Here is a 14,628-nt window from a genome sequence, read left to right as displayed (position 1 = left end):
ATCTGAAAGTGAGATCACCCTCCCCCTCATGATCCCAAGAGGTGTGAGCTGCTCACTACGTAGTTTCAGTGCCACATGCATTTTTTTTTTTGAGAGAGATTTTTTCCCTATAGGGCGCGTGCGCTCGCCAGACAGACAGAGAGAGACATAGAGACAGAAAGCGAGAAATCACCCCCCAGGGGGGATGGTCACGCCACAATCCCTTCTCCTCCATTCTCCTCCCGGGATCATGGGCACACACGCACACGCGCCCGGCGTGAGTTTTAAGCCACCGGGTTCGGGACGCGAACCGCGGTCGACCACGTGGGAGTCCAGCGCCATAGCCATTACGCTAACTGCTGGTTCCCGCCACATGCATATTTTACACTGATAAAAGGAACAGCCCATTCAAAAGAGATCAGTTTTGTGTTCCACATTTATCAAAAGTAAAAAATGAATTAAAAACTCAGTTATCATTCTGTTCTCCTTGGTCACAGCCTGGCACAGGTTGTCTCAAATGCCTTGAGGTACACCTAAAAGGCCAAATTATTCTGTCTGGGTCCAGAAATTACCTTAGCATCTTAATACTCTAAACTTCTCAGTCCACAAAAAAGCATTAAACCAGCTAAAGGAAACTTATTTCCCCTCTCTTTTTCTATCCTCATCCCTCACTTTCTTGAAAATAATGTCAATTTTTCAGTCACGCAAAATATAGTAACAGCACCTAACTGGAACATTATGAATGTTAACACAAAATTATCAATATGGCTTATGTGATATGACTGAGCATTTTTATACTGACACTGCTTCATTTTATTAACCACCCTGCTATCATAAACACCCTGGCTGGTGACTATTTGCATTTTAAGTGATTTTCTATCAGTAAAAAATTTTATTCCTTAAAAAAATTTATAGGTTGTAATCTTGGTACACTGAGTTGGCAGAAGACCTTGCCAAGAGCACATTCATGGCTTTGTATGCAACTAAACCAATATAAATAAAATATATTTTTCAAAAATATTTCTCATGTGCAAAATTTATACTTAGAAGGCCATCCATCAGTATATATAGCCTGTCATCAAACTACTGTTCAGAAACAGACAAGGATAAGTTCAAGCTTTAAACAAATAATGAACTAATTAACATGTCTACTTTGATAAGACAATTTTAGGGCATAAAAACATATTAAATACCTTTAACTACCAATTCTGCATAGTTTGATATCCCAACACCTCCTTCGGTGCGAATCATGCAGCGGTACTTTCCAGCATCTCGTTTTGTTGTATTCACAACATTAAATGAAGCTATGAATCGTCGGGAGCTAGTCACCTTTATTTCCTTCAGAGGAGCATCTCGTACATCAATGCCCTGTACAATGAGGGTAGGGAGGACAGAAAAAAGGTACATCAACAGCCATATCAAAACAGTCATATACCTGATGGCATCCTATTAACAATGTCTTTTTTATGAAGATCCTGGTTCAGTTGTTTATTACCCATGGGCATTTGTTCCACAAGAGTTGGCCACGAAATGAAATCCTGCCATAACCAACACTTTAAAGATAAGGGAATGCAAAATTAAGCATGCAGAACTGTTTTGTTTTGCCCCTGTAAGATACTAATTATCTCAAATTAGTGCAACAAGGGGAGAGAAAAAAAATGAAAAAAATCTGTACTTTTCTTTCAAACTATAAATATTTTGTCTTTTTTAACACCTAATTTTTTTATGTTTGGCTGGGAAACAAAAATAGTTTATTCACTACCTTATAGGCAATTTCATTTTATATATGAATGGAAAATAATTTATCAAGAACAATATTAACATTGGCCATCTGCAGTGGCACAGTGGCAATGCAACGTTTCGCAATGTCCTAGGTGTGTGAAGTCTTGTACATGAAGGGGGTGTACAGTGTACACCTTCTGATCCTGGTTGACAGAGGCTGAGAGTGGACTGCGGTATGAAGATCTTGTGGAGGACCTCTCTGTCTCTGTCTTTCGCTTTCACGGAAAAATCAACAATAAAAACTTTTTAAAAAGTCTAACATTAACATGTAAGTTAGGTACTAGCATATTCCTTATTGAATAGGCCTGGGAGACTGGTACAAACTTTGTGATGTTCTTCTTGGAGATATAAAAACAAGCAGAAGTAGCTGCTTAATAATTTTCAGTGATTTTGAAGGTAAAAAGAGAGACTTTCCTCTTTACATGCCACATTCCAGGACTAAATAAAGCAGGTTCTACTGTTGGGGCAGTTTGTATTTTATGATCCCCATATCCGAAGTAAGCCATTCAGTTAATGCGCACTTGGAAATCCATTCTACGTTCCTGATTGATTTTGAAGGTAAAAAGAGAGACTTTCCTCTTTACATGCCACATTCCAGGACTAAATAAAGCAGGTTCCACTGCTGGGGCAGTTTGTATTTTATGATCCCCATATACGAAGTAAGCCATTCAGTTAGGCGCACTTGGAAATCCATTCTATGTTCCTGATGGTTTAAAGCCTCAAAAGTTATTGTTGTTTTTAACATAACCATTCTGATTGGGGAAAGAAGATGAATATAGGTATATCCTTGATTTGATTATTATATATTGTACGCATGCCCTAAAATTTTTTTCAGACCACAAAAATATACATTGATCACACATATAGCATAACTAAAACAAGCTCAAAAAGGAGTCAGAGATTTCAGTTCTGCCATTTTTTCATTGCAATGATCAAGAAAGAGGCTATCTTTAACATCATATGTGTAAGTATTACTAGAAAACATCAAACAAAGGCCTCAAGGCTGATGCATGATGCTGAGCACTATGGCCATTAGTCATCCAACAACCATTCTTCGGGCACCAACTACATGCTATTACTGGGTCAAGATACTTGACTCACAAGGGTAAACAAAAAAAAAAGTAGTTACCATGGTTATGGGGCTTCAGCTGACTGAGGAGTAGAGGTTTGAAATGAATATATAATCAGGAATGATGGTCAAGAGGGAGAAGGGAAAGACGTGATGGCTGGCAGAAACCAAACTGTGAACCAATCACAGATATAGTGACTGTGGGAAGCCAATTTGAGAACATGTGAGCTGACACCTCAAGGGTAAGTAGGCACTAACCAGACAAAGGAAGGGGGAAGGAAAGTTGATAGTCACAAGAACTAATATAGGAAGCCTAAAGTGGTTAGAAACAGCTAAAGGCTCAGGATGAAGTTAAGGCAGCCAGTGTAATAGGGAGAAGTGGGCAAATACCTATGTATTCAGGGACTTCAGGCCCTGTTAAAACATGAGTATTATAGTTATGAAGAAACTAGGTTACAAAGAAATAAAACTCATCTGTATTATTTGGTGATTTTTATTTGACAAAGTACTTCACAAGATTTTGTCTTAATGTTTGCATTGGCAGGATGTTCTAATGGACTAGAAAGGAACATTCTAAGTGGCTTATCTTCATACAGCCTCACACTCCTCCTCTGTAAATTGGAGATGATTTAACTCTCTTTCAGTGCTGTCATGAGAATTTACACATATATGCAAGGGCACTGGCATGACCCATCCCCACCGGAATTCTGCACTAATTAGGTGATGAGTTCAAGGAGAAAGGCAGACAAGCTGTCGAAATACTACTTTTCTTACTGATAAACTTGACACTGAAGAGTATGGCTTAGGTGTGCAGAAACAACAGATTTACTAACACAGAATTAAACAGACTCACCCACCCAGTCACAGGCTGTACTAGAAAATCACAAGGCCTCCCATATGTTGAACGCTGCGTTACAACTCACAGGATGGAGGAACCAGGTTCCCATAGGCAGTTAGCTCCCCCACAGAATGGGCTGGGCTATGCATGATCAGCACTTCCTCCCAGGAAGCTCCTGCTTGGGCAGTGAGAATGCAGCCAGGAGTACTGCACTAATAAAGTTCCTGCCACATGGAAGGAAACAACGGGAGTGGGAAAGAAGAGTTCCACCAACTCTTCCATTAACTTTAGTATTACCTATAAAATCATTCTTGTTTGTTCCTTCGAAAATCATTAAGTCAGAATAGAAAGTTGTGTGTTTTGTATATACACGTTATACTAATTTCCTAAATTTGATCTAACAGAACCAAGATATTAACGAACACAGCAAAATTTAACATCATTTTAAAAGCTCATGAATTTATGTCTTCCATGAGAAAGATAGACAGACACATGTGTGCACATGCACGCACACACACACACACACACACACACACACAAGCACCCCAACCAGGGACTTCATACTGCAATCTACCTCAGCCCTAGCCAGCTAGGATCATAGGCATGCATATGTGCACAGTGTACAGAAAGACTTCAGGAAGTGAACCTAACACCTTCGCGTGTAAGTTTAGCACTGCAAAACAGCGTGTCACCCCTCACCACTGCAGCTGGAGAAAGTGTTCCTGTCAGCACGCCACACATTCAGCATTCAGTCTCCAACCTCTGCTCCCACCAAAATAAATACATAAATAAAATTAAATAAAATTTTACCACTAGGAATAACCCCAGACTTATTACCCTCTAAAATTCAGTTTGTCTTTTTTCCACTCCAAAAAAACACATATCTTCTCTCTCTCTCTCTTTTTTTTTTTTTAGGAAAGAAATTAAGCCCTAAAGAAAGGCAGATTTCATATCTATAAATATTTCTTTTGTGCATTAACAACAACAAAAATACCATAAGTCTGCCTATCTATCTATACATCTATTTATTTACTTGTGGCATGAATCCTGTAAGAATATACTTTTGTAGTAATCCTATAATACTTTCCCTAATAGGAGAAGTCAATTTCAAAAGAATGTTTATTCAAAAGAATTTTAAAGTATGCACTTACTGATCCCTCAAAACTATTCAAAGCTGTACTGAGGGCACTCAAGTGTAAGAAAACCTTCTTTTGGATTTCTACATATGTTGAGAGGAGTATTACTTCAAAGTTGCTCTGTCTTCATGCCACGGACTCTCCCTATGAAATAAACAGCTTCAGACTATCAACTCTGTACAACTCTAATGAGTTGTGAACTTTCGGGAATAATCCTTTTTTTATTTCCAGAATACATGTATACATGCTAGGGTGTAGAGAATAGAGGGGGGGAGAAAGAGAGAGAATCTCCAATGGGATGCTACAATCCTTTTTCCTCCAATTCTCTATTCTGTCAGGATTTAAGGCATGCACAAACACATACCTGGTGTGTTTTTCAAGACATTGGGGCCAGGATTAGAACTGCAGTTGGCCCTGTGAGAGCCATCTCTCTATGCTCTGCACTTAACTGCTGAGCTAGAGGGCCCACCCTAAATCCCATGTTCTTAATCACATAGAAAGTCAGATTCAGTTTCTCATGATAAATGGAGATGAGAAATTCAGAATTAACCAGCAATCATTTTAGTACAGGAGGCACACAGTAATAACAAATCACGTTTTGCTCAAATCTGCAGGTATTAAGTTATTCATATATGCATAGATTCAATCCTTCACTCAACCAGCACTCAGGGAATGTCTTTTATGAGGCACATATTCTGCTATGTAAGGAAGCACAGAGTTAAAAGAATAACCTTTTACACATAATAGAATTGACTGGTTAGAAAAACAGACATCCAGGGAACTGTCTCCATAGAGGAAGAGGGGACTTATTTGGGGGTAGTTAAGTGCAGGCTTTTTAGAGGACATGCTTGAGTCAGGCTTGAAGATGCATAGGAGTTTTTTAGGCAGGGAAGGAGGAGGAATAGAGTCCAATGAGGAAAAGGAGCTCTGTAAAAGGCAGAAACTGAGAGAGCACAGAACTCCAGGGGAAGCATAATATATCCATGTGGCTAGAAGTGCTTCCAGAGACAGCAGGTGAAAACGCTGGAAAGAGAAGCAGAATGTGGATCTCACCAAGGAAGATGACAGGCCTAGGATTATACTTTGTCTGATGCTAGAAAGTGAAGGATTTTAGGCAAAGGGGTGACACGAACATGTCAGTAGATATGCTAGTGGCTACAATTTTTTAAAAAAACATAGTAACAAATGACAAAAGAAAGATGCCAGAGTGGAAGGGAAGGATTCTAAAGATATTAAAAATTGAAATCAACAAAAGTATATCATACTGTAGAAGCATCTCTTTCTTCTAGCAGATCATAAGGTCTTCAAAGTCAGGGGTAAGATCATACTTATATTGTGTATCCCAACGAATAATAAATAGAACTTGATAAATATTTTATAACTGTAGTGATCAAAATCTCAGTAGAAAAAAATATCTCAGGGGCCAACAGGTGGCATGGTGGTTAGGGTGCTGGACGCTGGACTTCCACATGACTCCTGTTGACTTGCTTTCTCTCTCTCATGTAGACATGTGTCCCATAGCAAATTTTAAAATAATAACTAATTAATTTTAAAAAGAATTTTAAAAATTCTTTTTTTAAGAATTACTAAATTAATTTAATTAGTAATATATATGTGTGTGTGTATGTATATATAAAACAATTATATATATATATATATGTGTGTGTGTATATAAAACAATTATTTGGTTCTGTTAAATTAATAGATTTATACCCCAAGCCCTAAAACTAGAATATTTACCTCTATTTACAGGAAGACCAATAGGGAAAAGAAAAAGATATTTGAAAGGTTCTATGTATTCTTTGGTCAGCAACATTACCCAAACTCATCATAACACTTGCAAATATGGTCAACTGACTTTCAATTAGGGTATAAGATCATTCAGTGGTCACCAAAAATGGTACTGAGAAAACAGGAAATTTACATGTAAACAATGACATTAGTCCCCAAAGATGTCTACATTCTATGCTAAAGAACCTGGAAATACATTTTTTACACAATAAAAGGGAGGTTGCAAATATGATTAAAAATTAAAATCTACGGGTGAGAAGATTATGCTGGGTTATCTGGGTGAGCCCAGTGTAATCACAAGGGTCCTTTTAGTGAGGCAGGAGAGCCAAATGCAAAAAAGGTATTGTGATGACAGAAGCACAGTTTGGTGTGATGTGCTTTGAAGATAGAAGAGATCAAGAGCCAAGAAATAAAGGTCCATAGAAGCAGAAAGAAGGCAAGGAATAGATTATCCCCTAGGGATTCCAAAAAGAACCAACCCTGCTGTCAATTTGCTTTAGGACTTCTGAACTTCAGAACTGTAAGATAATAAACCACCAAATCTGGGGTAATTTGTTATAGCAGCAATAGAAAACTAATAGGATGATCATCAGGGAAATGAAAAGGCCCGTGGCTTTCTGAAGATGTACAGTACTTGTGCATCCTGATTTGTCAGAGCTGCATTGAAAATCTAAGGTCATATTGGGTCTTACACACTGGAAAAAACTCTATTCAAAAGCTATCACTCTAGTCAAAACAAAAGAACAAAGTTGGAGGAGTCACAGTGGTCAACTTCCAAATTTACTACAGAGTTACCGTAATCAAAGAACAGTGTAGTAATGATATAAAATCAATCATATATAGACAAATGAAATAGAATAGAGCCCAGAAGTAATCACTTGCAAATACTGTCAAATTATTTTTTAATTAGGGTATAAAATCATTCAGTGGTTACAATAATGATGCTGGGAAAACTAGATATTCACATGTAAACAATGATGTTAGATCCTTACTTTATACCGCATACAAAAATTCAACTAGAAATGCATCAAATACCTAGACTTGAGAGCCAAAACTATAGATCTCTTAGAAGAAAAATAGAGAAAAATCATCATGACCTTGGATTTGGAATTTGTTTCTTAAATATGATGCCAAAATTACAGCACCAACAACAAAACCAGAAAATAGGTAAATTGAACCTCATTAAAATTAAAAAAATTTATACATCCTAAAGCACTATAAAGAGTGAAAAGACAACTCAGATAGGAAGAAAATATTTGCGAATCATATATCTGATAAAGTATTAAGATCTAAAATATATGAAGAATTCTTACAACTCAACTAGACCAAAAATCCAATTAGAAAATAGGTACAGGACTAACACATTTTCTCCAAAGAAGATACACAAATGGCGAATAAGCGTACAAAATGCTCAATACCATTAGTCACTGGGGTAACTAAAGTCAAAATTAAAATCAGATACCATTCATACCTAGTAAAATAGCTATTATCTAAAAGAAAAAGGACAACAGCAAGTATTGGTAAAAATGCAAAGGAATTAGAACCCTGTGTATTGCTGGAAGGAATGATTCAGCAGTTGTGGAAAACAGTTTGCCAATTTTTCATCAAGTTAAATGTAGAATTATTATTTTATCCAGCCATTCTCCTAGATGCAATCCAAAGAACTGAAAATAGGGACTCGAATAGGTACTTATATGCTAATGTTCACAGCAGCTTTACTCACAATGGCCAAAAGGTGAATAGCAACAACTTTCCATCAACAAAAGAGCAAAAAACCAAAAAGTGATATATACATATAACAGATTATTATTCAACCTTAAAAAGGGGGACTAGCAGGTGGTACAGTGGTTAAGGGTGCTCGACTCCCACAAGGCTGACTGCAGTTGGAATCCTGGACCTGGTGGCTTGCTTTCTCACTTAACCCAACCCCCCCTCACCCATCACTCTCTGGTCAAATTAAAATAAAGGAAGAAAGAAAGTTAAATAAAATAAATCTTAAAAAAAAAAGTGGAGGGGGGGAAGGAAAAATACTGACTCATTCTACAAGGTGAATAAACTGTAGGGACATTGTGCTAAATTAAATAAACCAGTCGCTAAAAGACAAATATGATTCCTCTTATGTGAAGTATTCAGAATCAGCAAAATCATAGAGACAGAGACTAAAAACGGTGGTTCAAAGGGGCTGGGCATAGGGGAGAATGTGAGTTCATTCTTAGGCATTTTTGTTCTGGTGATGGAAAAGTTTTAGGAACAGATAGTGATGATAGTTACAAACAAATGTCCTTAATGTCATTAAATTGTACACTTTAAAATGGTCAAAAAAGTATATTTCAAGTTATGTGTATTAACAGTTAATAAAACGTCATTACTCTATCTGCAGTTCAACAAACTCTGGATTTGCATCTAAATTTGAAGACTTCCCTAAAATAAACTCAAGTGTAGGTTAAATGTTTGCAATGACTAGGTAAAATACATGTGGTAAGTTGAATGAAAAGTAGAAAGAGAACAAAAATGAGAGCCATAAAGTAGACCAGATATGTCCGAGCAGGGACAGCAGAGGAAAGAGAGAATAGACTTTATTTAACTAGGCAGAGAGTAGCCAAATGCAGAATCCAGAGAGCAGACCATTCCTTATGTCTACAAAATGATAGCTAAGCTGATGTGCTGATTTAGACCTGCACTGAAGATATTCTCAAAGACAATAAAAGAAGAAATGACAATATCTTTTTAAGAAAGATTTTTGCTAGAGGGTACGTGCACTTGCCAGAAAGACAGAAAGAGACAGAGAAACAGAAAGCGAGAAATCCCCCCCAGGGGAGATGCCACACCGCAATCCCTTCTCCTCCATTGTCCTCTTGGGATCTTGGGAATACACGCACACATGCTCAGTATGAGGTTTAAGTCACCAGGTCTGGGACTAGAACTTCAGTCAACTATGTGAGAGTTCAGCAACACAACCATTATGACATCTGCTGGTTCCTAGAAATGACTTTTAAATTTAAGTGTTTACTACAGAAACTTATTTTAAATAGAGTAAAAAAAAATAGATATTTAAAAAATTATGTAAAATCGGGACCACCAACTCACATAATGGCTATGTTGCTAGACTCCCAAGTAGTCGACTGCGGTTCGAGTACCGGACCCGGTGGCTTAAACTAACCCCATGCCCGTGTGCGTGCGTGCCTAAGATCCCAAGAAGAGAATGGAGGAGAAGGGATTGCGGCATGGTCATCCCCCCTGGGGGGGGTGATTTCTCGCTTTCTGTCTCTCTGTCTTTCTGGCGAGCGCACGCGTCCTATAGCAAACAAACAAACAAACGGCAACAAAAAAACTATGCAAAATCACATCACTTAGAGAAACTCACATCAATATGTTGTGTTAGTGTACTGTATTGTTTCTCTGTTACATATTATTTTAACTTAGAATTTGACATGGTGGCCTAAAATATTATAGGTTTTTTGTTTGTTTGTTTGCCAGAAGGCATGTGTGCTCCCCATAGAGAGATGGATGGACAGAGAAAAAGGAAGAAAGAGAAAGCATCCACATCCCACTTCAATCTGTTCTCCATTTCTCTAACCTCACAGGATTTGGGGCATGCATGTGCCTGGTGTGTTTCACAAGCTGTCAGGCCCAGGCTTTGAATCAAGCTACCTGAGGTCTGGTTCTCCTAACCAGTAGGCCATTGGGCTAAACCCATATCTTTGTTTAAACTTCTTGTGATACTTGTGAAAATTTTTAAACAATTTCAGAAACATGCTTTTTAATGCTTCCTACTTTATGGTTATAGCTGTTAGGGAATTATTTATGTAATTATTTCCCTATTGCCATACATTTTGATTTTTTTATACTTTTTGTTATTACAAATGATACTAAGATAATTCCTAGGACTAGATATTAAAATGTGAAATTATTGGGGGGGGAGGCAGCAGATGGCGTGTTGGTTTAGGGCACGGGATTCCCACATGGCCGAGTGGTTCGAGTCCTGGACCTGACAGCTTGCTTTCTCACTTTCCCTCTCTTTCTCTCTCGTTCTCTCTCACTCTCTCCCTCTCTGGTCAAATTAAAATAAATAAATAAAGTTAAATAAAATAATTCTTTTTTAAAAATGTGAAATTATTGGGACCAGCAGTTGGCATAATGGCTGTGTCGCTGGACTTCCATGTAGTCAACCACAGTTTGAGTCCTGGACCCAGTGGCTTAAACTCACACTGGGCACATGTGCATGAGTGCCCAAGATCCTGAGACAAGAATAGAGGACAAGGGTTTGTGGTGTGGCCATTCCCCCCTGGGGGGTGATTTATTGCTTTCTGTATCTCTGTCTCTATCTTTCTGGCGAGCGCATGTGCCCTATAGCAAAAACTCCTCCAAAAAAAAAAAGAAATTATTAGGTTAAAAATTATAATTTTTTTAATAAATAACGTACAATATCTAGAGAGAGTTAGTATCCATTTACAAGAATTTTGCTTTTCATAAAATTTTTTTACAAATAAAAATGTTATACATTTAACTAGTACATTGTTTTAATGAAAGATCAAATATTTGAAAAAATATTTCTATTTATTGTTGTGGTTCCAAATGCTTTTTATAGGACCACATTATTTTCTTACTAGGTAGGATTTTTAAATTAAAATGAACCCCATTTTTGATATTTTCAAAAATAACAAATCCCCTGTTGTTTTCAGAGATACAGTCTATAATGATGTTTTTTCTACAGGACAAGGATATTCCTTGAAATTCACACCTTTGATAGCCATAAATAGATATTTTCAAAAATGGCATATTAAATCAAACTAAGTAAGATTAAGTGTGCTGGAGATAATTTAAGTACAGAGCATGTCATGCTACTCAAATGCCTACTTAGAATTAGAATCCATGGCAATATTTAAATAGCTGTAAGATTAACCACTCAGATTGATGCATGCCAACGAAATCTGTGATACTATCAGTAATTTCCTACAGGTAGAAAATTCCACTTTGGGTGCATGAGCTTGAATAGCTGCTGGAAGACAGGCAACTGCTGAGGTATCAAGCCAGATGGATGAAATGAGCAGAGAGCAAACCAGGAACAGCTGAAGCAAACTAACAGGAAGGAGAGCGCAAAGATGGAAAAGCCAGATGAAAGAAAGGAAAACGTGAGACGGAGAAAGGAGGAAAAAGGGACAAATGGCAGGACAAAGACCAAAAGTCAAAAAGGAATGGGGAAGAGTTGGCCTAAGAAACACAGGAGGGAGCACGTGGAAGAAAGGAGCAGGAGGGACGGGGTGGGAGAGGCAAAAACCACAAGCAAAGGCCCGGGCTGAACACTCTGTGAGGCTGACCGACCTGAGAAGGTTTTCGGTTTGTGAATCTATTGAGAATGCATCTCTCTCTCTCTCTCTCTCTCTCTCTCTCATAGACTAGCAAAGTAAATAAATAAACAAACAAAAAAATGGGCCTGCTGGTAGTGTAGTGGTTAAAGCCATTGGTCTCACATGGGAAACTACTCTGAGTTCTAGACCTGGCAACTTGAGAAGAAAAAAAAAAAGAATTACAAAGCAAGGGTAGGTTTTGCTACTAATTAGATATGGAAAACGTTCAGTCTGTAGATTTTAGAATAAAGGCTAAGGTAATTAGAGTGACCTCCAAGAATGCATACAGCCAGCCCTCCTTCTCTGTACATACAGCCCCAGTGCCACTCTGCCATGCCCTATCACACTTCTGGCTGAGCCCACACCAGTCACACTCTGTTCTGGGAAAGCTCCTTCCTTGAGGCGACTGTCTTCCTTTTACTCCCACCTATCCCCATCTCCTTCAAGTGTTCACATGTATAACATTTATATTCTCAATGAGGCCTTATTTGACCCCATTCTGAAAACTGAAGCATGCTTCTCCAGAACACTGCCTCACTCCTCCTTTTTTAATATCACCAAGCACTTCCTAACATATTACATACTTTCCTCACTTTTTATGATTGTTGTCTATCTCTCCAGCTAGAACACAAATCCACAATGGCAAGGATCTTTGCTGGGGATAGTGCTGTCTCTTGCACAAAACATGCCTACATTCAAGGGAGGGTAGGTAGTGACATTAAAAGGGATTTAGATATTGAAGGAGTGGATAAATTATTTGATTATAAGATGTCCCTAGGTCTCCAGATTCCTGGGAAGTGCAGGAGTAGTGGTCAGCCCAATACCTCCGACTCAGAAGAGGTACAGAAAGGCCTGTGAGTCTTTTCCTGTTAGCATTTCCTCGAGAGAGTGATGATCAGAAGGACAATGTGTTCAGAACTTCCCTTCCCAGGAGCCTCTGGGGAACCTTTCTCTTATTCTATCAGAACAAAATGACGAAAACGTCCATCAGGTAGAGATAGCAAATTTATCTGCTAAGTTTCTCCCAATTTTCAGTTTTCAGAGTTAGAAAGAGGCAGTCCTGTCAAGCCTTGCAGCTCTGTTTTTTTTTTTTTTTTAAGGGGATCTTTGCCAGAAGGTATGTGTTCTCACCAGAGAGAAAGAGAGAAATCAACCTCTTGGGGGGATGGCCGTGCCACAATCTCTTCTCCTCCATTCTCCTCTCTGGATTTTGGGTACGTACACGGCATGAGTGGCATGACGTTCAAGCCGCCGTGTTCAGGACTCAAACTGCAGTTGGTCATGTGGGAGTCTGACACCTTTACCACTGTACCACTTGCTGGCCCTCTGCATTCTTAACAGCATGATAGAAAGACAAGGAGAAATGGCCAAGAGTGGGCACTGAGGGTGTTCTTTCCAATGTCAGAATTTGCTATGAGAGATGACCTAGGCCACAAACATCCTAGGCTCCACGCAAAGCATGGTAACTGGATGTCCAGGGCGGTTGAAGAATTTGCTGATCCATCTTTTGTTAACATAATGAAACAACCATAATGAGGATGCCTGAGAGAAAATGATCTTAGTGGGTTAAATACAGCTCTTTATAAAAGCAAAAGTGGCTTTAAACGTGCACGTATTTCAATTTGAGCACGCTACAAAAAAAGTACTGATAGTTATTTAAATTAGACTTACAACCTTCTTTATGCAATGGACTAACTCTAAGACTTCTAAATGAGCAGTAATTTACCAGCAAAAAGATACATATTAAGTCTTTCAGAAATAGTTTCGCAATAATCAGAGCAATGATGGAAAGAAATTGAGGTCTGGGAAGTTAGCAGCACTTGTGGCAAATTAATCAATCTCAGGCATTTTGGAGTTGCTCTGAGCGCATGAGCTTAGAGGAGATAGATATGAGCCTATCCCCTTTCCTCAGCTATACAGGTGGGGGTTAAACTACACTATTCTTTCTTCAATAGTGAAAATGGTCTGTGATATCCTGCTTTCAAATATGCCCATTTGTAAGATACCGATTAAAATTCTTACCACAGACATCACAAACAAAATCAGCAAGACCTAGAGTAATTGTGTTTGAAACATACAATCTAAACCCAATGGATAACTGGATATTCCAACAAATATCATTTCTACAGTCCATATTTTTGGTTTCATAATTAAGAGAGTGCTGCCCTTTGATTTTTAGGCCATTACTGAACTAGTCCAAATGTGTACCAATTTTGTACTAATGTCATCATGTATGACAATGTATATTGATAAGCACACTTTAATTGGCTAATAAATATTCAGATAGCCAAAGTATTACACAGCTACCTGAACTAACATATTACTTGAACATCTCATGGACGCTCATTCAGGTAGAACTTGATTATGGAAATTGAGAACTTCTTTGTGTTATTTAGATATAGTTCATTTTATTAAATACTTGTAATATCTAAACATCATTTAATAAATGTTTCCATTTTATTCAAAAGCTCATCTAAATATGATAAGATATATGTAAAAAATTCAATAATTAAAAATACCAATAAAGTTAGAAGTTCTTCAGTCTTTTTTTTTAAGAGGTTTTTGCTATAGGGTGCGTGTGCTCACCAGAAAGAGAGAGACATAAAAACAGAAAACGAGAAGTCACCCCCTAGGGCGGATGGCCATGCCTCAATCCCTTCTCCTCCATTCTCCTCTCGGGATCTT

General features: G+C 38.0%; 1 protein-coding gene across 7 annotated transcripts in view; it reads right to left on the bottom strand.

Moving 5' to 3' along the window:
• The window catches only part of PTPRM (protein tyrosine phosphatase receptor type M), a 732,676-nt gene that overhangs the window by 530,551 nt on the left and 187,497 nt on the right, over positions 1-14,628 (bottom strand). For 4 of the 7 annotated variants that reach the window (XM_027766560.1, XM_027766561.1, XM_027766562.1 and 1 more), the window contains exon 5: positions 1,173-1,347. In XM_027766560.1, coding sequence (XP_027622361.1) covers positions 1,173-1,347 — 175 coding nt within the window. Of the gene's footprint in view, positions 1-1,172; positions 1,348-3,687; positions 3,798-14,628 lie in introns of those variants that run through there. The other 3 variants (XM_027766563.1, XM_006164012.3, XM_027766564.1) reach the window with 3 other exon arrangements.

This window comes from Tupaia chinensis, unplaced genomic scaffold (genome assembly GCF_000334495.1).
Source record: "Tupaia chinensis unplaced genomic scaffold, TupChi_1.0 Scaffold143584_1, whole genome shotgun sequence".
Taxonomy (NCBI): Eukaryota; Metazoa; Chordata; class Mammalia; order Scandentia; family Tupaiidae; genus Tupaia; species Tupaia belangeri.
This window is presented reverse-complemented; position numbering and strand designations above follow the sequence as displayed.